This window comes from Lemur catta, chromosome 1 (genome assembly GCF_020740605.2).
Source record: "Lemur catta isolate mLemCat1 chromosome 1, mLemCat1.pri, whole genome shotgun sequence".
NCBI classification, from domain to species: domain Eukaryota; kingdom Metazoa; phylum Chordata; class Mammalia; order Primates; family Lemuridae; genus Lemur; species Lemur catta.
In genome coordinates this window covers 53,565,228-53,584,256 of record NC_059128.1, presented here as the reverse complement: position 1 = coordinate 53,584,256, position 19,029 = coordinate 53,565,228, and the positions used below count along the sequence as shown (strand labels likewise).

The following is a 19,029-nucleotide window of genomic DNA, read 5'->3' as shown; positions in this document are numbered from 1 at the left end:
CTGAAATAAAAAGGAAAAAAAAAAAATTAACTCAAGATGAATAAGAAATTTAAATGTAAGGCACAAAACCACAAAAATTCTAGAAGAAAACATAGGAAAAACTCTTCTAGACATTGGCCTAGACAAAGAATTCATGACTAAGACTCCAAAGGCAAATACAGGAATAAGAAAAAAAAATGGAGCCTAATTAAATTAAAAAGCTTCTGCACAGCAAAGGAAATAATCAACAGAGTAAATAGACAGCTCACAGAGTGGGAGAAAGTATTCGCATGCTATACATCCAATAAAGGGCTGATAACCAGAATTTACTGAGAAGCTTGGAGTCTAGCGAGAAGGGTAGGTGGAGTGGATTTTTTCTCTCCCTTCTCACATCTCTGATGGATGCTGGGTTCCTGAGCTGCTAGAGAGACCTTCTGTCCACACAAGCCCAGAGGCTAGTACTGCCAGTGAGCTGGGAGCTTCTTGTGGACAGGGCACCAGGCACCCAGCCCCTCCGGGGCACTTTCCACCCAGCAGACAGGCCTAAGTCAGGAATGCAGATGCCATATTGCTTTTCTACTCCCCATGCGCCTTTGTTCTCCCCAGGGGGCTTCAACTCCTCAGGTTTCTTCTTGCTCATTCTCACACAGATATTTTCCAACTCTGGACCAGACTGGAGGAGCCACAGGAATCCAGCGTGACTCCAGTGCCTGGTCATTCTGGGTGTGCAGGCTCCCAGAGGGAGAGATGGGCATGACCAGAGTGCCAGCTTTGCTCCATCCAGACTCTTTTCCCGCTCCTCCCCTCCCCCACCTGTAGGTGCCAAGAGAGACAATTGAGCTGCTACACTGAGGCTTCCCCAGAGAGTGGGGCTCAGGCCCTTCCCACTGGGGTCCTGCAGCAGACTGAGAGGTGCTTGCACTGTAAGCTCCCTGCTCCTCAGCTCCACCTAGTGCTTGGCGGATGCCTCCATCAGAGCAGGACAAGTCCAGAGGTGGAGGACATTGAACCTGCTCTGGCACCCTGTGGGCAACTCAGGACCAGTGTGCTTCTCCATAGCATGGTTAGGGATTGATCTTCGGGGACCCAAGGATAATCCTTTACCCCCAGGTCTCAATCACACCGCTCAGGGGCAGGGAGGGAAGAGTGCAGTGTGCTTGCAGGGCACTCCCCACCCCCAAACACAGAATGGACTCACTTTCAGCTCAGGGCAGAATGCTAGGCAGGAAACTTCCCAACCTGCATCCAAGTCCTGGGGGAGCCCAGCTGGCTTGAGCTCCTGCCTGGTGGGAGATGCGGGGGGGTGGGGCTGTGTTGAACACAGAGAAGGAGAGGGTGAAGAGTGAGGTCCACCCCAAGTGCCAGACTGTGAATCTCAGAAGGCCCTGCCTCCACAAGCAGCCTTTCTGATTGGATGGGACCACTTCAGCCCCTCCCAGGTGGTTTTGCTCAGAAGCTAGGAGCAGACCTTTGACCCCAGCTGAAACAGATACCTTGACAGCTTTTGTGGAGCTTAAGGGCAAGCTCATCTAACCCAGCCCCACCCAGCCCCACTCCCCCACCTGCCTCTGCTATGGCAGAGAATTAGGACACACCTGAACTTCCAGGACCCCAACCACCACCTGGGGCATGTGAGTACTTCTCCTGAGGGACTAGACATGGTCACAGACCCAAAAACAGCATTGCAGCATGTTCCTTCCATAAAGTACCACCTACTGACAGGGAGGTCAATTTGCACACACTTCAGCGTTTTCTGACTCAATAATACAGGGTGTGGTTTATTCTCACCCACAAGCACCACCTACTATCTCAGAGATTAAACAGGGTATGGCATTATCTAAACAAAAGAAAAATCCCAAAATAAGAAGCAACAGATGCTCCAGATGAGAAGGAATCAGTGAAAGAACTCTAGAAGTATGAAGAATCACAGTGAAAGCCTCCCCAAAAGAGAACACTAGCTCTCTAGAAATGGATACCAACCAAAATCAGAATATTGAAATGACAGATAAAAAATTCCAAATATGGATTGTAAGTAAGCTTAATGAAATACAAGAGAAAATGGAAAATCAACACAAAGAAACCACCAAAAAAAATTCAGGAAATGAATGAAAGATTCACTAGAGAAATCAAATTATTAAAAAAGTCAAATAGAACTTCTGGAAATAAAAAATTTATTCAAGAAAATGCAAAACACAGTAGAAAGTCTTAAGAATAGACTAGACCAGGCAGAAGAAAGAATCTCAGAGCTTGAGAACAACACCTTTGCATTGAACAAGTCAGTCAAAGATAAAGAACAGAGAATTATGAGGAAGGAATAAAGCCTACAAGAAATATGGGATTATGTAAAGAGACCAAACATAAGAATTATAGGCATTCCTGAGGGTCTCATGTTACAGAATCAATGTACACAAATCAGAAGCATTCCTAAATACCAACAATAGTCAAGCTGACAATCAAATCAAAGCTCAATATCTTTCACAATAGCTACAAAGAAAATAAAATACCTAGGAATATATTTAACCAAGGAGATAAAAGATCATTACAAAGAGAACTATGAATCACTGGGGAAAGAAATTTCAGGTGATATAAACAAATGAAAAAACATATCATGCTCATGGATTGGCAGAATCAACATTGTTAAAATGTCCATACTACCCAAAGTGATTTACAGAAACAATGCAATCTCTATCAAAATACCAAAATCATGTTTTACAGATCTAGAAAAAATAATTCTACATTTTGTTTGGAACCAGGAAAGAGCTCAAATAGCCAAAGCAACCTTAACCAAAAGGAACAAATCTAGAGGCATCACTTTACCAGACTTTAAGCTATACTACAAGGCTATGGTAACCAAAACAGCATGGTACTGGTACAAAAATAGAGACATAGACCAATGGAACAGGACAGAGAACCCAGACATAAAACCATCCAAATTGCCATATTATCTTTGACAAATAGGCAGCAATGTACACTGGGGACAAGAATCCCTGTTCAATAAATGGTGCTGGGAAAATTGGATAGTCACATGTAGAAGATTGAAACATTATCCATATCTCTCACCACTCACAAAAATTAATTCAAGGTAGAACATAGATTTAAATCTAAAACATGAAACTGTAAGAATTGTAGAAGAAAATATTGGAAAAACTCTTCTAGATATCAGCCTAAGCAAAGAATTTATGAAGACTCCAGTGGCAACTGCAGTAACAACAAAAATACATATATGGGACTTGATTACATTAAAAAGCTTCTGCACAGCAAAAGATACAATAAACAGAGCAAATAGACAACCTACAGAATGGGAGAAAATATTCAGAAGTTATACATCTGATAAAGGGCTAATAACCAGAATCTCCAAAGAACTCAAGCAAATCAGCAAGAAAAAAGTCAAACCACCCCATTAAAAAGTGGGCAAAAGATGAACAGAAGCTTTTCCAAAGAAGGTAGACTAATGGCCTATAAACATATGAAAAAATGCTAAATGTCACTAATCATTAGAGAAATGCAAATCAAAAACACAATGAGATATCACCTAACTCCAGTGAGAATGGCTTTTATCAAAAAGTCCAAAAACAATAGATCTTGGCATGGATGCAGAAATGAACACTTATACACTGTTGTTGGGACTTCAGACCAGTGCAACCTCTATGGAAATTAGTATGGAGATTCCTCATAGAACTAAAAGTAGACTTACCATTTGATCCAGCAATCTTACTATTGGGTATTTACCCAAAGGGAAAAAAATGTAATTTTATCAAAAAAGATGCCTGCACTAGAATGTTTATTGCAGCACAATTCACAGTCGCAAAGATGTGGAATCCACCCAAGTGCCCATCAATTCATGAGTGGATTAATAAAATATGGTAAATATATACCATGGAGTACTACTCAGCCATAAAAAATGAATTAATACCTTTTGCAACAATCTGGATGGAACTGGAGACCATTCTCCTAAGTTAAATTTCTAAAGAATGGAATAACAAACACCACATGTTCTTACTATTAAATTGGAACTAACCAATCAGCACTCATGTGCACAGATAGAAGTAAAATTCAATGGAAATCGTGCAAGTGGGGGGGGTAGGCAGGAAGGGATGGATGAAGTCATACCTAATGCAGACAAGGTACACTATCTGGGTGACGGGCACACTTACAACTTTCACTCAAGCAGTACAAAAGCAAACCACGTAACCAAACATTTGTACCCTCATAATATTCCGAAATTTAAAAAATTTACTTAATTCAAAAGAAGACAGTTATGAAGAAATAGAAGAACAAAAAAAAGTAAGATGTGAAAAGCAAATAAAATACAGTAGGTATAGATCTTAACTCATTGTACATTAAACACAAATGTACAAAACACCTCAAATGGAAGGCAGAGATTACAAAATATATTTTTTAAATGATCCAAATATATGCTGTCTACAAAAGACACATTTTAGGTTTAAATACTCACATGGTTGAAAGCCTAAGTGTACAGTGTTTATAAAGTCTACAATACAGTACAATAATATCCTAAGCCTTCACCCATTCATTCACCACTCATTCACTGACTCACCCAGAGCAACTTATAGTCCTGGAAGCCCCATTCACGGTAAGAACCCTATGTAGGTGCACCATTTTTTATCTTTTATACTATATCTTTGCAGTACCTTCTATATGTTTAGATACATAAATACTTACCGTTGTGTTACAGTTGCCTACAGTATTCAGTATAATAACATGCCATGCAGGTTTGTAGCCTAGGTGTGTAGTACGTTTTACCATCTAGGTTTGTGTAATGATGTTTGCACAATGACAAACTCTCCTAAAGACTCATTTTTCAGAACGTATGCTGTTGTGAAGTGACACAACTGTGCATGTATATACGCACACACATATAACTAACAGTTAAATTCAGTTATAGATGAGGCTATTTTTCAAGTTATAAAAGAAAGCACCATATATTCTATTCAAATAGTTACCTTCTCTACTGAGAAGTCATGTAGTGAAGTGGGAAGATATAACACCAAGATTGATGTGAACTGAGATATACTCTTACAAGTTGGGGGACATAGGGCAAACCATTTGCTGTACTTACCTGATTTTTAGTTTCACTTGTGAAATGATAATACTTAAAATTCCTTCAAATGTTGTTAACTCTAATTTATTTGTGATTTTATTTAAATGTAACTATTTAGAAACATATTTAGTATACAATGCAAATTACTACTTTGTTCCTTTAATGGTATAATACCAAATATATGTGTTTATATTTAGAATGTAGATTTATGAATAGAGCTATTTTAACTTTTTAGTAGATTATTTTATTATTGGTCACTTACTAATTTTAAGTCTACTCTCCATTGAATATATTGTATACTCAAGAATGTCAAAATGATTCTATGAAAATATAGTGTAAGCTTCTCCCTGCTGTCATTCTTCCCCATTAGTAAGCGTGTTTTTCTCTCTCTCTTCATACACCAACCCCCACACCCTTAGTTTTAAAGTCTTGGCATACTAATAAAAGTGAGATATTTTCTATGGACCTAATTCCACCAGATAGTGATTTTTATTATGTCTTAATTATTTTTCAGAGGAATGCTTCATTTAGATCACTTTCTAGTACCTCAACTCATCCTAAGATAATAGCTTTTTTTTAATTTATCACTTATTTCTTACACTTAATTCTTTTAGAAAGCTGTTTTGGCCCATGTAGACTCCTGTAAAATTGTAATCTTTCCAAGATGAGCATGTATTGTCACTGCACACAGTCTTATTCAGAGGAAAAGGAAATGGTTTGGTATTCAAGTTTTTCCATGGATTAAAAAATACACAAGAACCCAGCAACTTTAGAGGAAACCAAGCTTATTTTTGCTTTAATGCAACCAGAAGATTGCAAATCAATACTTAGCATTAATGTTTTAACTGAGAATTAACATCACCATAATTGGAAGTGAGGATCAGCATCCTGATGTTTAGGAGAAGGCTAATTGGTTGGGGAGGTCATTACACTGAGGAGCACAAACACTGGAAGGACTGGAAGGGAAAAACACAAATCATTTGTTTCCTTGGGCAAGGACACACAGTAAATACTTGAATTTGTGATCAACTATAATTTGCTTCTAGAGCCAGTGACTCTGGCAACACTACACTTTGGATTTATAGCAAAACACACAAGTAGCAGTGACTTTGAAAACAAAGGATAAAGGAAACAAGGGAAAAGTTACTAGTTCTTAGAGACCTGATCCTCATTAGAAGGACTTAAGGACTTTTCCCTCAATCTAAAAGCAGTATGCACTTTCCTTGCTATTCCCAGCATGTCCCTCAGTCCTTACTCCTCAAGAAAGCCAATGATATTTGAGTCTGGGTTATAAACAATCCTTTATTTTTTTGCCAGGGAATTTCAAACCAATATATTCCCAGCCTGAACAATGCAAATAGATTTCCTTTCTATTTGGTAAAAATTTTTAAAAAAATAATTGTATTGTTTTTTATTTGTTTCCATGTCTTGAAAGTTCAATGGCTTCTCCAAACTCTCCAGAATAAACATAAGAAAATACCTCTCCCCAGCAGGACCCTGCCCCTCAGTACCACCCTAAGGCACTTCCACCCCTCCCATCTTCAGGGAAGGAGTGTGCTGTTCTGATTTAACTTCTCAGTGAAGTAGAGGGGATTTACAGGAAAGGGGATTTCTGCAGGAATAGTCCCACAAATAAGTTCTTCTCCGTTCGTTCCCCTTTTCATCGAAAGCGAAAAACTCTGTTCACCAGGAGTCCCCATGTCCCTGCTCCCCTATGTATGGCCAGAACCAAGAGAGGACCCCGCCAGCGAGGTGCCTTCCTCTCTGTCCTGTAGACCACAGTCCCTGACCTTCACCCCACTGTCTGCGCCATGTGCAGCATTGGAGTTCAAAGCAGCGGCCTCAGCATCACTCTCCTTGCCTGGGGGGGCCAAAGACCCCTTCTTTGCCCGGGAGGAAGGGCTTTTGTGAAAGCAGAGTTTGAAAAGCCCCAGCACTGTCATGGTCAAGATCACCAACACTACTACTGCTATGGTGACAAGTATGAAGACCACGGTGGAGGAAGAGTCGAAAGCCTGGGGATTGGCAGAGGAAACTGTGGAATTAAACTTGGGAATCACGCTTCCTGATGGGGTGATGGTGGCCATTGACTTGACTTGAGGGGACATGTGAAAGTTGGACATAGTGCTCTGTGCTCCCCACTGAGGAATCTCAGGAATAGTTGTTGCTGAACTGCTTTGTTCAGGGACATGGGGTATCTCTCCTGGCTTCTCGTGGACTTTGGGTGACCATGTTCTCTTCGGTATAGGGCTTGTTGCAGCGGCCGGTGGGAACCTGGTGGGCACCATGGTCCCCCCAGGGGCCAGCTGTCCTTCCCCATTGGTCACACAAGAGCGTCCGTCGTCACCCAGCTGGAAGCCAGCGGCACATTCGCAGGCAAAGCCTCCCAGGTCGTCTAGGCAGTTAGGCAGCTCCACGCATTTGCCAGCCCGCAGGTACCTCCCCGGGCAGGGACAGAGCGAGGCGCCCGAGGGGAGTCCGTCCCAGCGCAGGCCCGTCTCGTCCGCGACGCAGGTTACTGAGATGGGGCGCTGCCCCGGGCAGAGCGCACTCACCTTGGTCCCAGGGGGACTGAAGTCCAGCGCGGGGCTGTACAGCTGGAAGGGCGCTCGGTAGCTCAAATTAGAGGCGGCCCCGGGACGCGGCGCAGGGCACAAGCCCTCAAACTGGTACTTGCACAGGTAGCCGTTGGCGCGCAGGTGGCACAGCATCTCTTTCCAGCCCGCGGGCTCGACTCCCCCAGTGGCCTGAAGTGCCGCGCATCTCCGTGCGGTGCAGGAGCGTTGGGGCTCCTCCACCCACTGCAGCGTGTCGCTTTCGGACCCGCTGTCGTCGGAGGACTGCCAGGAGAAACCCCGCAAAGGCTCGTTCTCCAGGGTGCAGTGGGAACGCTTGCGCTCCAGCGAGACCCAGAACAGAAGGTCTTTGGAGCCTTCGCGGGGCCCTGGGCCCGCCCGCAGGAGCGCGAGGACAGCGCGGAGCTCAGCACCCCCGTGCACGGTGCTGAGCGCCCCGCCGCGCAAGTTGCAGGCCTCCTCGGCCGCCAGCCGCTTGATGGTCGCGTGGTGCAGACTGTAGCAGGCCCCCGGGGCCGAGCAGCCCGCGCGGTCGGCGGTGGGGTGCTCGCCGCCGCCCGGCCCGGGCCAGAGCGCCTGCCAGAGGAGGCACAGGGTGAGAGCCGGCCTCATCTTGGAGGCCCCGCACCCACAGCACCGCTGCTCCCGACTTGAGTCTGTCCCACTCCAGGGCGCCCAGCTGTCTGCGGAGCGCGGTCTCCGCCCTCCACAGCTGGCTCACTCCACTCCGTCCCCTCTCCCCTCCCTTCTGCCCTCACTCTCGCTGGACTCCCCCTTCCCGCCCGCCCCCAAACTCCAAGAAGCCCCCGCCAGCTTCCCTTAGGCCGCGACAGGAAATGTGTCCGGAGCTCTGCCAGGCCTCGCGTGCAGCCCTGATTTATTCTGGGGTCGTGCACACAGCTGGCGCCAGGGCACAGGGAACACGCTCGACCAGAAGGTCACACACCCTGCTTAGAGCAGGAGAAGAAAGTCGCCACGGGGATGAAGTGTATCATTTTCCCTGCTCAGAGAGTTTCAGGATCTCGGATCCCAGAACATGCTGAACTTCTGCAGGAAGGACTGGAGAGAAGGAATTTGCGTATAAGCCCACGCCCTCCTTTTGTGTTTCTGTCCGGCAAGAGTGGAATTGGCGTCAGAATAATTTGTAGACAGCTCCAGTCTTCAGGAGGCCGGCGCTTGTGGACGAAAAAAAAATCTTGTGAGCGATCTTAGCACCTCCCTTCCCTACCGGAGGCAGCACTATTCAACCTCAGATCCTTCTAGGGTCTGCTATTCTATGCTTGTCAAGAGATTCAGGCGTGCCAATTGCTAGTCAAAGAATTTAGAGTTCTTTTGGGAATTTTAAGTGGGAGATTCTACTTCTTCGGTCAGCACTTGCTTTAAAACGTTTTCACTTGTATTCGTTTCTCTTTGAAATGGGCCATATTGGTTCATTCAGGAAAGGAAATGTATTTCTAGGCCTAAATAAAAATAATGGCCATAGATCTTAACTGTTAGGTTGCCACTCTTCATAGATTCTTCAAGATTATAGGTTGTATGTAAATGAGTTCGTGGCCTTATTAATATTTGAGAACAACTACTGTATGTATGATCCTACCCTTGAACTAACTTAGTATCATTTTCTCTTATGATCGAGTGCCAATATTTATAACAGTAAGTTGCAAAAGTCCCCTTTAAGGAACATAGAGTTCAACATCCTTAAGAAATTAAAATACTTATTCCATTATAATGCATATTGTATACTGTAAAAAAATCCTGTGATTTGAAAGATGGGTGAGTCAATTTCTTTAGAGTGCCAATGAGTGTTTTGTTTTAATATAAACACTTCAACTCAGTTGAAAGTGGGAAGGAATTAAAGATGAGTAAAGACAGGAAAGGTTAAAAACTGCACTATGCAAGTATTTCTTGTTAGCAACTTAAGACAATTTTACATCATTTTAGGAAATATATCATCTATGTTTGCTCACACTGCCCAAATATGTTATAATCTGAAATACATAAAAAGTTTCAACTAAGCCCTCTTAAAGATGTATGATGCTTTTAAATATCTATAATCAGAATGAAAGTTGCCGTTCCATGAATAATGCATACCACACTTTTAAACTCACTCTGTTGTACTGGATTGGACTATTGCGGTTAATAAGGGGTGAGAAGGAAGGTTTCAGGATCACCTCTGTATGCTTTCATCTCATTTTTGCTATTACTCTCACTCTTCTTTTCCTCCTGGAAATTCTATGTATCTTAACAAACAATAGTAAACACCATGAATCATCATCACACTTATCTTGCTTTTGCTGACTGCAGAGTTTTACATCAGGATATCTCTCCTACCCTGTTTCCCAATTCAAAGAACATTCCTTAGTCCTTCTTTTCAAATGGCTAAGATCACCTTAAAAATGACTTTACATTTAAATTAAGTAATTTATTGTCTTAGGAGAAAGGAGCATGAAAATCCAGAAATCAAACTAAACGGGTTTTAGAAAATAGTTACTTCGGTCAGCTCCACACCTTTGCGATCTTATGACTGTGTGTTTGTAAATATGTCCATGTTGCACACTATATTTTAATAAAACCTTTTCAAACTTAAGTAGTCAATGGAAATCTCTCAGATATTTTTTAAATCATTTGGAATGAGGTAAGATGTCTAAAGTAAGAAATAATGAATAACTGAAAAGCTTATAGTAAATACATAATCTCACTCTTTTGCATTCTGCCTAGGAATTCTGTCTAGTCCTGACAATGCTTGGGATGACCTGAAGAGTTAGAAAAAATTAGCTCAAAATAAAACATACACAATTTTGTAATTAATTATTAATACTTTACATCGATCGCTATACCACTAACATATTTTGAAATGTATGGTACATCTGTAAAACTCAGAAATAGAAGGAAGTTTTTATTTTTAAATAATATGTTTATTAAGATTCTAATAGGATACCATTTTACCTCTACTGGATTCCAAATACTTTAGAATCTGATGACACCAATTGTGGATCCATTGGCTCTTTTACATGTTGCAGATGAGACAAAACCCTTTGTAAAAATTTGACATTTTTCCCTAAAATTGAACATTTGCATACTCTATACCTCAGCACTTTCATGCTCAGATATAAAATTAAGATAAATTTGTACACAAGTACAACAAAAGATACGTAAAAGATGTGTATAGTGACACTATTCATATTAACAAAAACCAGAATCAATCCAGATGTCCAGAAACAGTAGATAAATAAACAGTAGTATATTCACTCAATGAATATTACATAGCAATCAAAATGAATAAAATATAGCTGCATGTAGCAATATGAATTAATCTTCCGCAGTACAATGTTAAGGGACAGAAGTTCCAAAAGATTATGCAGAGCCTGACATTCTTTTTATAAAAGTAAAAAAAAAAACCCTACCACATACATGTGTGTACCTTTTTTTGTACTTTTTAAGGAAATAAATAGTTACAATAAAATGAGATAAAAAGAGCAATGAACATATGATCCTTAGTGATGGAGGCTGGATCAGAGGAGCAACCAGAAGGCTTGATGTGGCTTGCTCTTAGGAGCCCTAGATTTTGTTGTGGATAGTGACTTTGTGCCTAATTATTCCACTATTAAAATAAGTAATTAGTAATGAACAAAAGTCCAAGTTGGTCCTTGGCTTCATGCAAGAAAGAATTCAGGAGTGAGCCACCAGTGTGAAGTGAATGCGAGTTTTACTTAGGAAGTATAGAAAATCTACTCCACAGACAGAGTGGGGGTAGTTCTCCCTGGGGAGGAGAACCACCCATGTGTTCCTTTTGTCCCTCTATTTAAGCAACAGCTTAATTATGGGCTAAACAAGGATAGGGATATTCATGTTATTTCTTGGAAAGGGATGGTGTTCTCCTAAAATTAGGATGACACCCCTCCTTTTGACCAAATATTATCAATCAGGCACTGTCATGGTGTCAGTTGCATGATGGGAGATTTCCTTAGAAAGTTTTATGATAATGAGGGTAGTGAAGCTGTAAAGTCAAGAAGCAGTGGATTCCAATGCCATCTTGGTTCTAACTGGTTGGAACTTGTCCTGTCCCCCATCTTGTTTTGATCAGGGTGGTTTGAAACTTTCTGACTCAATTGAGCAATGCCTGCCGGTTCCCTATGTCATCTGGACAAGCACTGGGAAAATGACGTTAACCAAGAATTTTTTTTTTTATTTCAGCATGTTACAAGGGTACAAATGTTTAGGTTACATATATTGCCTTTGCCCCACTCAAGTCAGAGCTTGAAACGTGTCCATCCCCCAGACAGCATGTACCACACCCATTAGGTGTGAATATACCCATCTCCCCTCCCTGCTCCCACCTACCGGACACCCAATGAATGTTACTACTATATGTGCACAAAAGTGCTGATCAGTTAACACCAATTTGATGGTGAGTACATGTGGTGCTTGTTTTTCCATTCTTGTGATACTTTACTTAGTAGAATGGGTTCCAACTCTACCCAGGATAATACAAGAGGCGCTAGATCACCATTGTTTTTTGTGGCTGAGTAGAACTCCATGATATACATATACTGCATTTTATTAATCCACTCATATATAATTAGTCGAATTCTGAGTGGCTGAGTTTCAAAATGTAAAATAAAAATAAAATCAAAATGTTAGTTACTTTTCCAAAAAATATTCTCAGTATATTTTTCTTTAATCCCATATTCTTTTTCAGGTAAAGCATTTCTAAATTTAAGCAAATTATTAATCTGAAAAAGCACAATAAATATTTTTCTATGTTTCTAGACTTTTCAATCTGTGTATTATTGGTAAGAGTCATGTATGATATTTATTTGTTCACTCATTTATATAAGGTCACTTAAGGAACTAGAGAGAACATATAAAGAAGGTAAATTTAGCCCAACATTCTCAATTTAATTATTAACTTAAAATATCAGAAACAATTAGAGATGGAGAAAGATAAATGTTCACTAATCACATTCCAAACAATCTCATAAATTTGTAAAGTTATTGATCCTCACTGCATAAATTGTCATTGTTGAAAGAAAACAGCATCTTGGTCTTAGCATATTTATGAATTCACCTAAGATGCATAAAAATACTTCACAGGAAACTGAAAAGGAGACAACATTCCATTAGGAGGACATGGTATTTAGGAGCTAATCTGTAGAGATTGAGAATTGTGAAAATCCACAGCCTTTTAGAACTGGATTGGAATTTACCATAATAATCTTTTTCAAATATGCTTTTAACTGAATAAATTTTAAATTCTATGTCTCATCATATATGGTTTGACTCTTAATGCAATAGATCATATAATTCATACACACATAAATATATAATATAAAGACTTCTTTTAGGTGGTATTGCATTTAAGACATCTGCGTACATCTATATAAAATCAGTCATTTTGCAATATACATCACAATGGTAAGTACTCTTCTGACTTAGTGAACAACATGATGAAGTTGTAATAAAACATAAAAAACTTAAAAAAAATTCAACTTTCAGCTCTTTCATTCAAATTGCTCTCTCTACAGAGGCAATGCTGACCATATTCTATGCATCTTGGAGGTAATATAAAAACTTATTCTCTGATGATCATTACAGAATTAGTACACTCCCCCATTGCCAAGTTTATAATCAAGAAATAACAGAGAAATGATATTTATACACAAAAAGATTGTTATAATGCAAATGCCTAAATTCTAAGGTATAAGTAATGTTCATCCTACTACTCAGATATTTTTTCAGAATTGCCTCTAGAGCCAGTTTATGAGTCACACTTAAAAATCAGTCTCATTACTTTAAAGTCACACAATTACACAAAATTACACATACCCTACACACTTTTTGTTGTTGTTTGTTGACACATGACAATAAAGGTGAAACTTGTGGATTAGTTAACATTATCCAGCAAATAAATGAACAAAATACAGCTGTATGGGGGTTGGGGAGTGGGTTGCAGATATTCTTTGTTAAAGTTTGGCATTTTTTAAATGATACCAGGTCCATAGATCATGAGGTTCTTCAGGGCCTAGTCCTGAGTCCTCTTCTGTTTTCACTGGGTACTTTCTCCCCAAGATAATCTCATCTCATGCCATCCTATAGTTTTAGATATCACGTCTATGCCAATGATACTCAAACATATATCCATTCTCCATTATTTTTGACTGAACTCTAAGTTTATATATCCATCATCTAGTTAGTATTTCCACTTGGGTATCTCATATGTATTTCAAATTCTCCTTTGCCAAATGAAACTTCAGTTCTTTCCTTCCTAGCCAACTTCTTGTCTTGCCTTCATCATTTCAGTAAACAATATTGTTATCCCCCAAGATGATCACCTCCAGCTCCTTCTGCTCTTATAATGGTCAGGTTTTTTCAGTTGTATTTGACAGAAACTCTACTCAAACTGGCTAAATAGAAAACGGAATAGTACAATTTACATCACTGGGAAAAATTTTGGAGTATTTCTGGTAGTCAAATGGAGTACTTCCCAAACCACAGCAACTAGGAGATTCTTACACAGTAGGGTATGTCTCCTTCTCTTCCCTTTTCTCTTCTCTTTGCATAGCTGGACCCTTTCCTGCTTCTTGTGGGCTTTCTCCAGACACCCTTGAACAAGACCATTGGTAGTTCTCATGTTACACTCTTATAAAATTCTACTGAAGAAGTCATCTCCTGTAGCTCCATTAGGAAAATCCTAAGAAATCCTATTTCTCCCTCACCATCCTTCAGCTTTTGACCTCCTAGCCTTGAAGGATAGATTAGGTCCCCTACTTTATTTGATCTCATGGACTCATGAACTTTTTTCTTTTTCTTTTTTTTTGAGATAGAGTCTCGCTCTGCTGCCTGGGCTAGAGTGCCTTGCCATCAGCCTAGCTCACAGCAACGTCAAACTCCTGGGCTCAAGGGATCCTCCTGCCTCAGCCTCCCGAGTAGCTGGGACTACAGGCATGCGCCACTGTGTCCCAGCTATTTTTTCTATTTTTAGTAGAGGCAGGTTGTCACTCTTTCTCAGGCTGCTCTCAAACTCCTGATCTCAAGCAATCCTCCAGCCTTGGCCTCCCAGAGTGCTAGGATTACAGGCATGAACCACCGCACCAGCCCCAAACTTCTTTCTTTATAGCACTATCACAAATGTCAGCATATAGTTAGTTATTTGTGTGATTTAACACTCATGTCCTCCAACACCTTGCTACTTAAATGCCAGCAACATTGGCAGTAAAGGGAGTGTATTAGAAATGCAGCATCTCTGCCCTAACCCAGACACTCTGAATTATAATTTGCATATTAACAAATTTCCCATGTTATTTGTATGCACATTAAAAGTTTGAAAATCACCGCTTCACTCAATCATATTTTCTTGAGGACCACAGTTGTGTTTGTCTTCTTTGGCATTTATCCCAAGTGGGCTCTAATAATGTAGCTGGTATATAGTTAGCTCTCAAGAAATAACAGTTGAACCAACACAAACAGGGTGCATGTGTGCAGGCACACCCACAGTACACATAATATGATAAAGTGCCAGCAATTTAGAAAAATGCCATATGTTAGTAATTGAACACATGGAATTTTCTAGCTGTTTGTTAAGAATCATGTCATTATTACACGGGGCCAGCAGTGTTCTAAGCACATTGACTAGTGTGTTCCTGATAAATTAATCTGAAGTACTATTAATACTTCAGGACCTCTTGTTGAGAAACTCTTAGTATAACAAAGTGGGTAGCATCTTATTATTTAGGTTTTTGGCCAGCTTACCATGTCTGATCCAGCCCTAGCATCATGCTGTGATCTGGTCTTGGAGGATTTGTATGGTGAGTGCCTTAGGTCTGAAAGTGTGCCTTTTCTGTTGGTGCCTGCAGAATTTCCAATTCACAGAGTTGGCAGAGGGAGGGAAAGAAATCACAGCTGCTTAAATTCAAATCCTATTAGGCTTATCTGTTAACACTTTGTAAGTACTAGGGATAATCAGCAGTTACCTCTGCATTTACCTTGTAGAGGCAGTGGAGCTCTGCAATTATCATTTGCTAGACTTAATATACGGCTCATTTTAAGCCCCATGTATCTGACAAACCCACACATTACTGCACAACAGATTCTATATTGGCTTGTCCATTCCAGATGTGTGATTTATTCTTACTATTATAAGGAATTTCAAATCTGATACATTCAGGAGAGTTTTGCTTGATTTTCAGATTCAGCATCAATATTTTTTGTTTTAAAACAGCAGTAATTTTGGCAAATCTATTCAACAAAATTAGATTTCATATATCTTTTTAGTAAACTACCTCTTTGTTTTGTACTGAAGTCACATAATATGGTATGATTTACTACAGTGGAGAGAGAAGGAAAAGAGCTCCTTTCTAAATATACTATAGTTATAGCATACTCATATCTGTCTATGAAAAAACTGAAGATAATTATTATTATATTTTTGCTAAATGACATCTTTTTTGAATGGTCTTATGGTGGGTTTGGCTTTATAGTTAGTTGACAAATTGGAATACTTTGAATTAACTTTCTTTTGACACCTCATATTTCATATAGGAATTCACAATCTTAAATGCATTTGCGAGTATGTCGTTGTTTAATAACCCTTCTGTGAATAATTTCACATGATTGGATAGATGCTAATTAGAAATTTAACTGGGGTATCCTCTTGAGCATTTTAGTTTTTCTGTTCTTCTATTTAACAAGGCCACCTTGAGTCCAGGAGATGAAGGTAGAGAACAAGAAGGGAGTTTAGAAATAGACTGTTCCTTGCAACCTGGTGCCTTGAAAGTTCTTGGAATGGTATCTAAATGTACATTGAGGGCCAGGTGGTGAGACACAGTGGCCTCTTATGTGGTTTGGATCTTCTCCCATTGGCATCACCACTCTCAGCCAGGAATATGTAAATCCCTGCTCACTCATTCCTGGAGCCTCCCTGAGTCACAGTGGGACAGTAGAGAAAGCAGAGTTAGTACAGAAAAGGCTTCACCAGCAGAGTAGGAAATACTCTTTCCCATCTGTGTCAGTAGTATTTAGAAAAGTGTTTGCTGGGTCCCCTTTGTTAAGGGATAGGCACACCCTACATGATTTTGCCACACCTAGGAATCTCAAGCCAGTGGTGAGGGGGCAACTCTCCTAGTCCTTCCCTGATTTTCCCTTCCTGTTACAGACAAGCTGTCTTTGGGGATTATAAAAGATGGGGTATATGAACTCAATTTGCTGGGCTTTCATGACTCTATGTATATGCTATTTCTCAGCCTAAAATGGACTCTCGCTCAGTCTTTTCTCTCCAAATTTTCTCAACCTGGGAACAGTAGGAATACTTTACTCCATCTGGATGAAAACTCAGGGCAGTGATAAAGTTAGAATGGGTTTATTATCCAACCCCCATTTTCTTTCCTCCAGCACTTCACAGAAACACTTGGCTTTAGAGATGCCAGTATCATCCAAGGAATTCGTCAGTTAGGATGCTTCTGGTATGCTTAGCAGCACCCAGTAGGCACCCAATGAGCACTTCACAATCTTCAAAATTGTGGTAAGAAACACAAAACATAAAATTTACCATCTCAACCATTTTTAAATGTACAGTTCAGTAATGTTAAGTAGATACACATGCTGTGCACTGTTAGTAGTAGTGTAAAATGGTGCAGCTGCCATGGAGAACTATATGGTGGTTCCTCAAAAATCAAAAATAGAATTACCATATGTTGAGCATCTTTCAGTTTGAATCTGAGTACAACTCTAACTTAACTGCCAAGATATTGCATAACCCTGTGGCCTATGGATAGCAGTCCCCAGGTGCAGAGGTTGGAGAGAGAAAGCTTATAGTCACCCAGTTTTGAGTCACTGATATCTCCCTCCTCCATCCCCCATATCTAGTTAGATATTAAGTCCAGTTAGATTTTTCTCATCAAGTTTTTCTTTTATCTTTCACTTCTTCTCCAATCAGATAAGAATGACTGTCAAAATTCCTGCTTAGGGCGACAGTGTCTGAGAGATGCTCCAAAATATCAAAGGCAATGAATCTGAGATGGAGAATTCATCCACTCATTCAACATATATTATTGAGCACCCACCATATCCTTGGCACTGAGCCATATACTGGGAATACAGTGACAAATAAAATAGAAATATCTCCTTGCTTTGAAGGAACTTATGGTCTAGTGAAAGACAATAAGTAAATTAACAAACAAATAGTTACAAAGTGGGACAAGTCTATGAAGGAAAGTAACAGGGAGCTACCAAAGACTATTACAGAGAGCGTCTGATTAGACTCCTTGGTCCTGTAAGGATCAGAATGTGTCATTGAAGCCAAGGTCCCAGGGTAAGCAGGTGATGTGAGAGCAGAAAGATGATCAAATCCTGCTGGAGGAGTGAGTGAGTGAGAACACCAGCTTAGCATCCAGTCTGTGAATCCCAGGGCAATAGCAGAGCGCTCTCTCTCTCTCTCTATCTCTCTCTCTCTCTCTTCAGGGGTGCTGCTGGTGAGAACACTCCATGCAGCACCCGCTCTTCGCTTGGATGTGTGCGTCATTCCCTGTAGTCTGACCCACAGTCACGGCATTCACAAGGGCTTTCCAACACCAAAAGCATCCTGCCTTCAGACTGAGGTTTCATTTCATGCTCAAATTACACAGACTGTTTCTGGTTAAGATCCTGCTTGAAGGGAGAAATCACAGAATATCCTTGAATCTTTCTTGTCCCCTCTTCCATGAACAGGCAGCCACTTTATCCTGTGGCTCCACCTCGACATGCCTTGAATGTATCTGTCGTGCTCTTTCTGCTGTCACCACCTCAGCCCTAAGTCACCTAGACTCTTACAATAGCCTGCAAACCAGGCTCCCTGAGTCCACTCCTGCAACCTCTCACCCCTCCTGCCCCAGTGCACTCCACCAGGGCCATTATGAGTCACACATTCACTTATGTTACCCTCCTCTCCCACACTCACACCCAATTAAAAAACTCTGCATGCCTTTTTATTCCCATCTGGCAGAGCTAGAAGCCTTTGCTGTAGCAACATACCACTGTGCATTATTTGCTGTTGCTTGCTGTGTGTTCACCCTGGCTTCCTGACTACATTTCTTGAAGTCATTAATACTTTATAGTGCGGCTATATCTATACCTCCCAGAGCAACTAGAATGGCAATGAACACATCGTGATTAATATCAAAAGCTGTTAAATGAAGCTCATGAGTGCCCTGTTTTGTTGCTAGAGATTGGTCAGAATTGTGATTTGCCTTTTCATAATTAAAATAATTAAACACCCACTTTACTTGACCAATCAGTTGCCTGTGGTAGCTCACTATTCTCATTTTGAGCCTTTGGTCACACTATGCGCTGGTGGTCATTTTTATGAGGGGGAGCATTCTCCCCGCAGTGAACCATCCGCTCAGTTACATCAAACACTGTTCACAGAATTCAGACCCCCTA

General features: G+C 40.7%; 1 protein-coding gene across 1 annotated transcript; it reads right to left on the bottom strand.

The window, feature by feature from the left end:
* Positions 1–6,317: 6,317 nt before the first annotated feature.
* CLEC14A (C-type lectin domain containing 14A) lies at positions 6,318–8,350 on the bottom strand. The gene has a single exon (XM_045555024.1). The coding sequence runs from the start codon at positions 8,227–8,229 to the stop codon at positions 6,754–6,756; it is 1,476 nt and encodes a 491-aa protein (XP_045410980.1). The 5' UTR covers positions 8,230–8,350; the 3' UTR covers positions 6,318–6,753.
* Between the last annotated feature and the right edge of the window lie 10,679 nt (positions 8,351–19,029).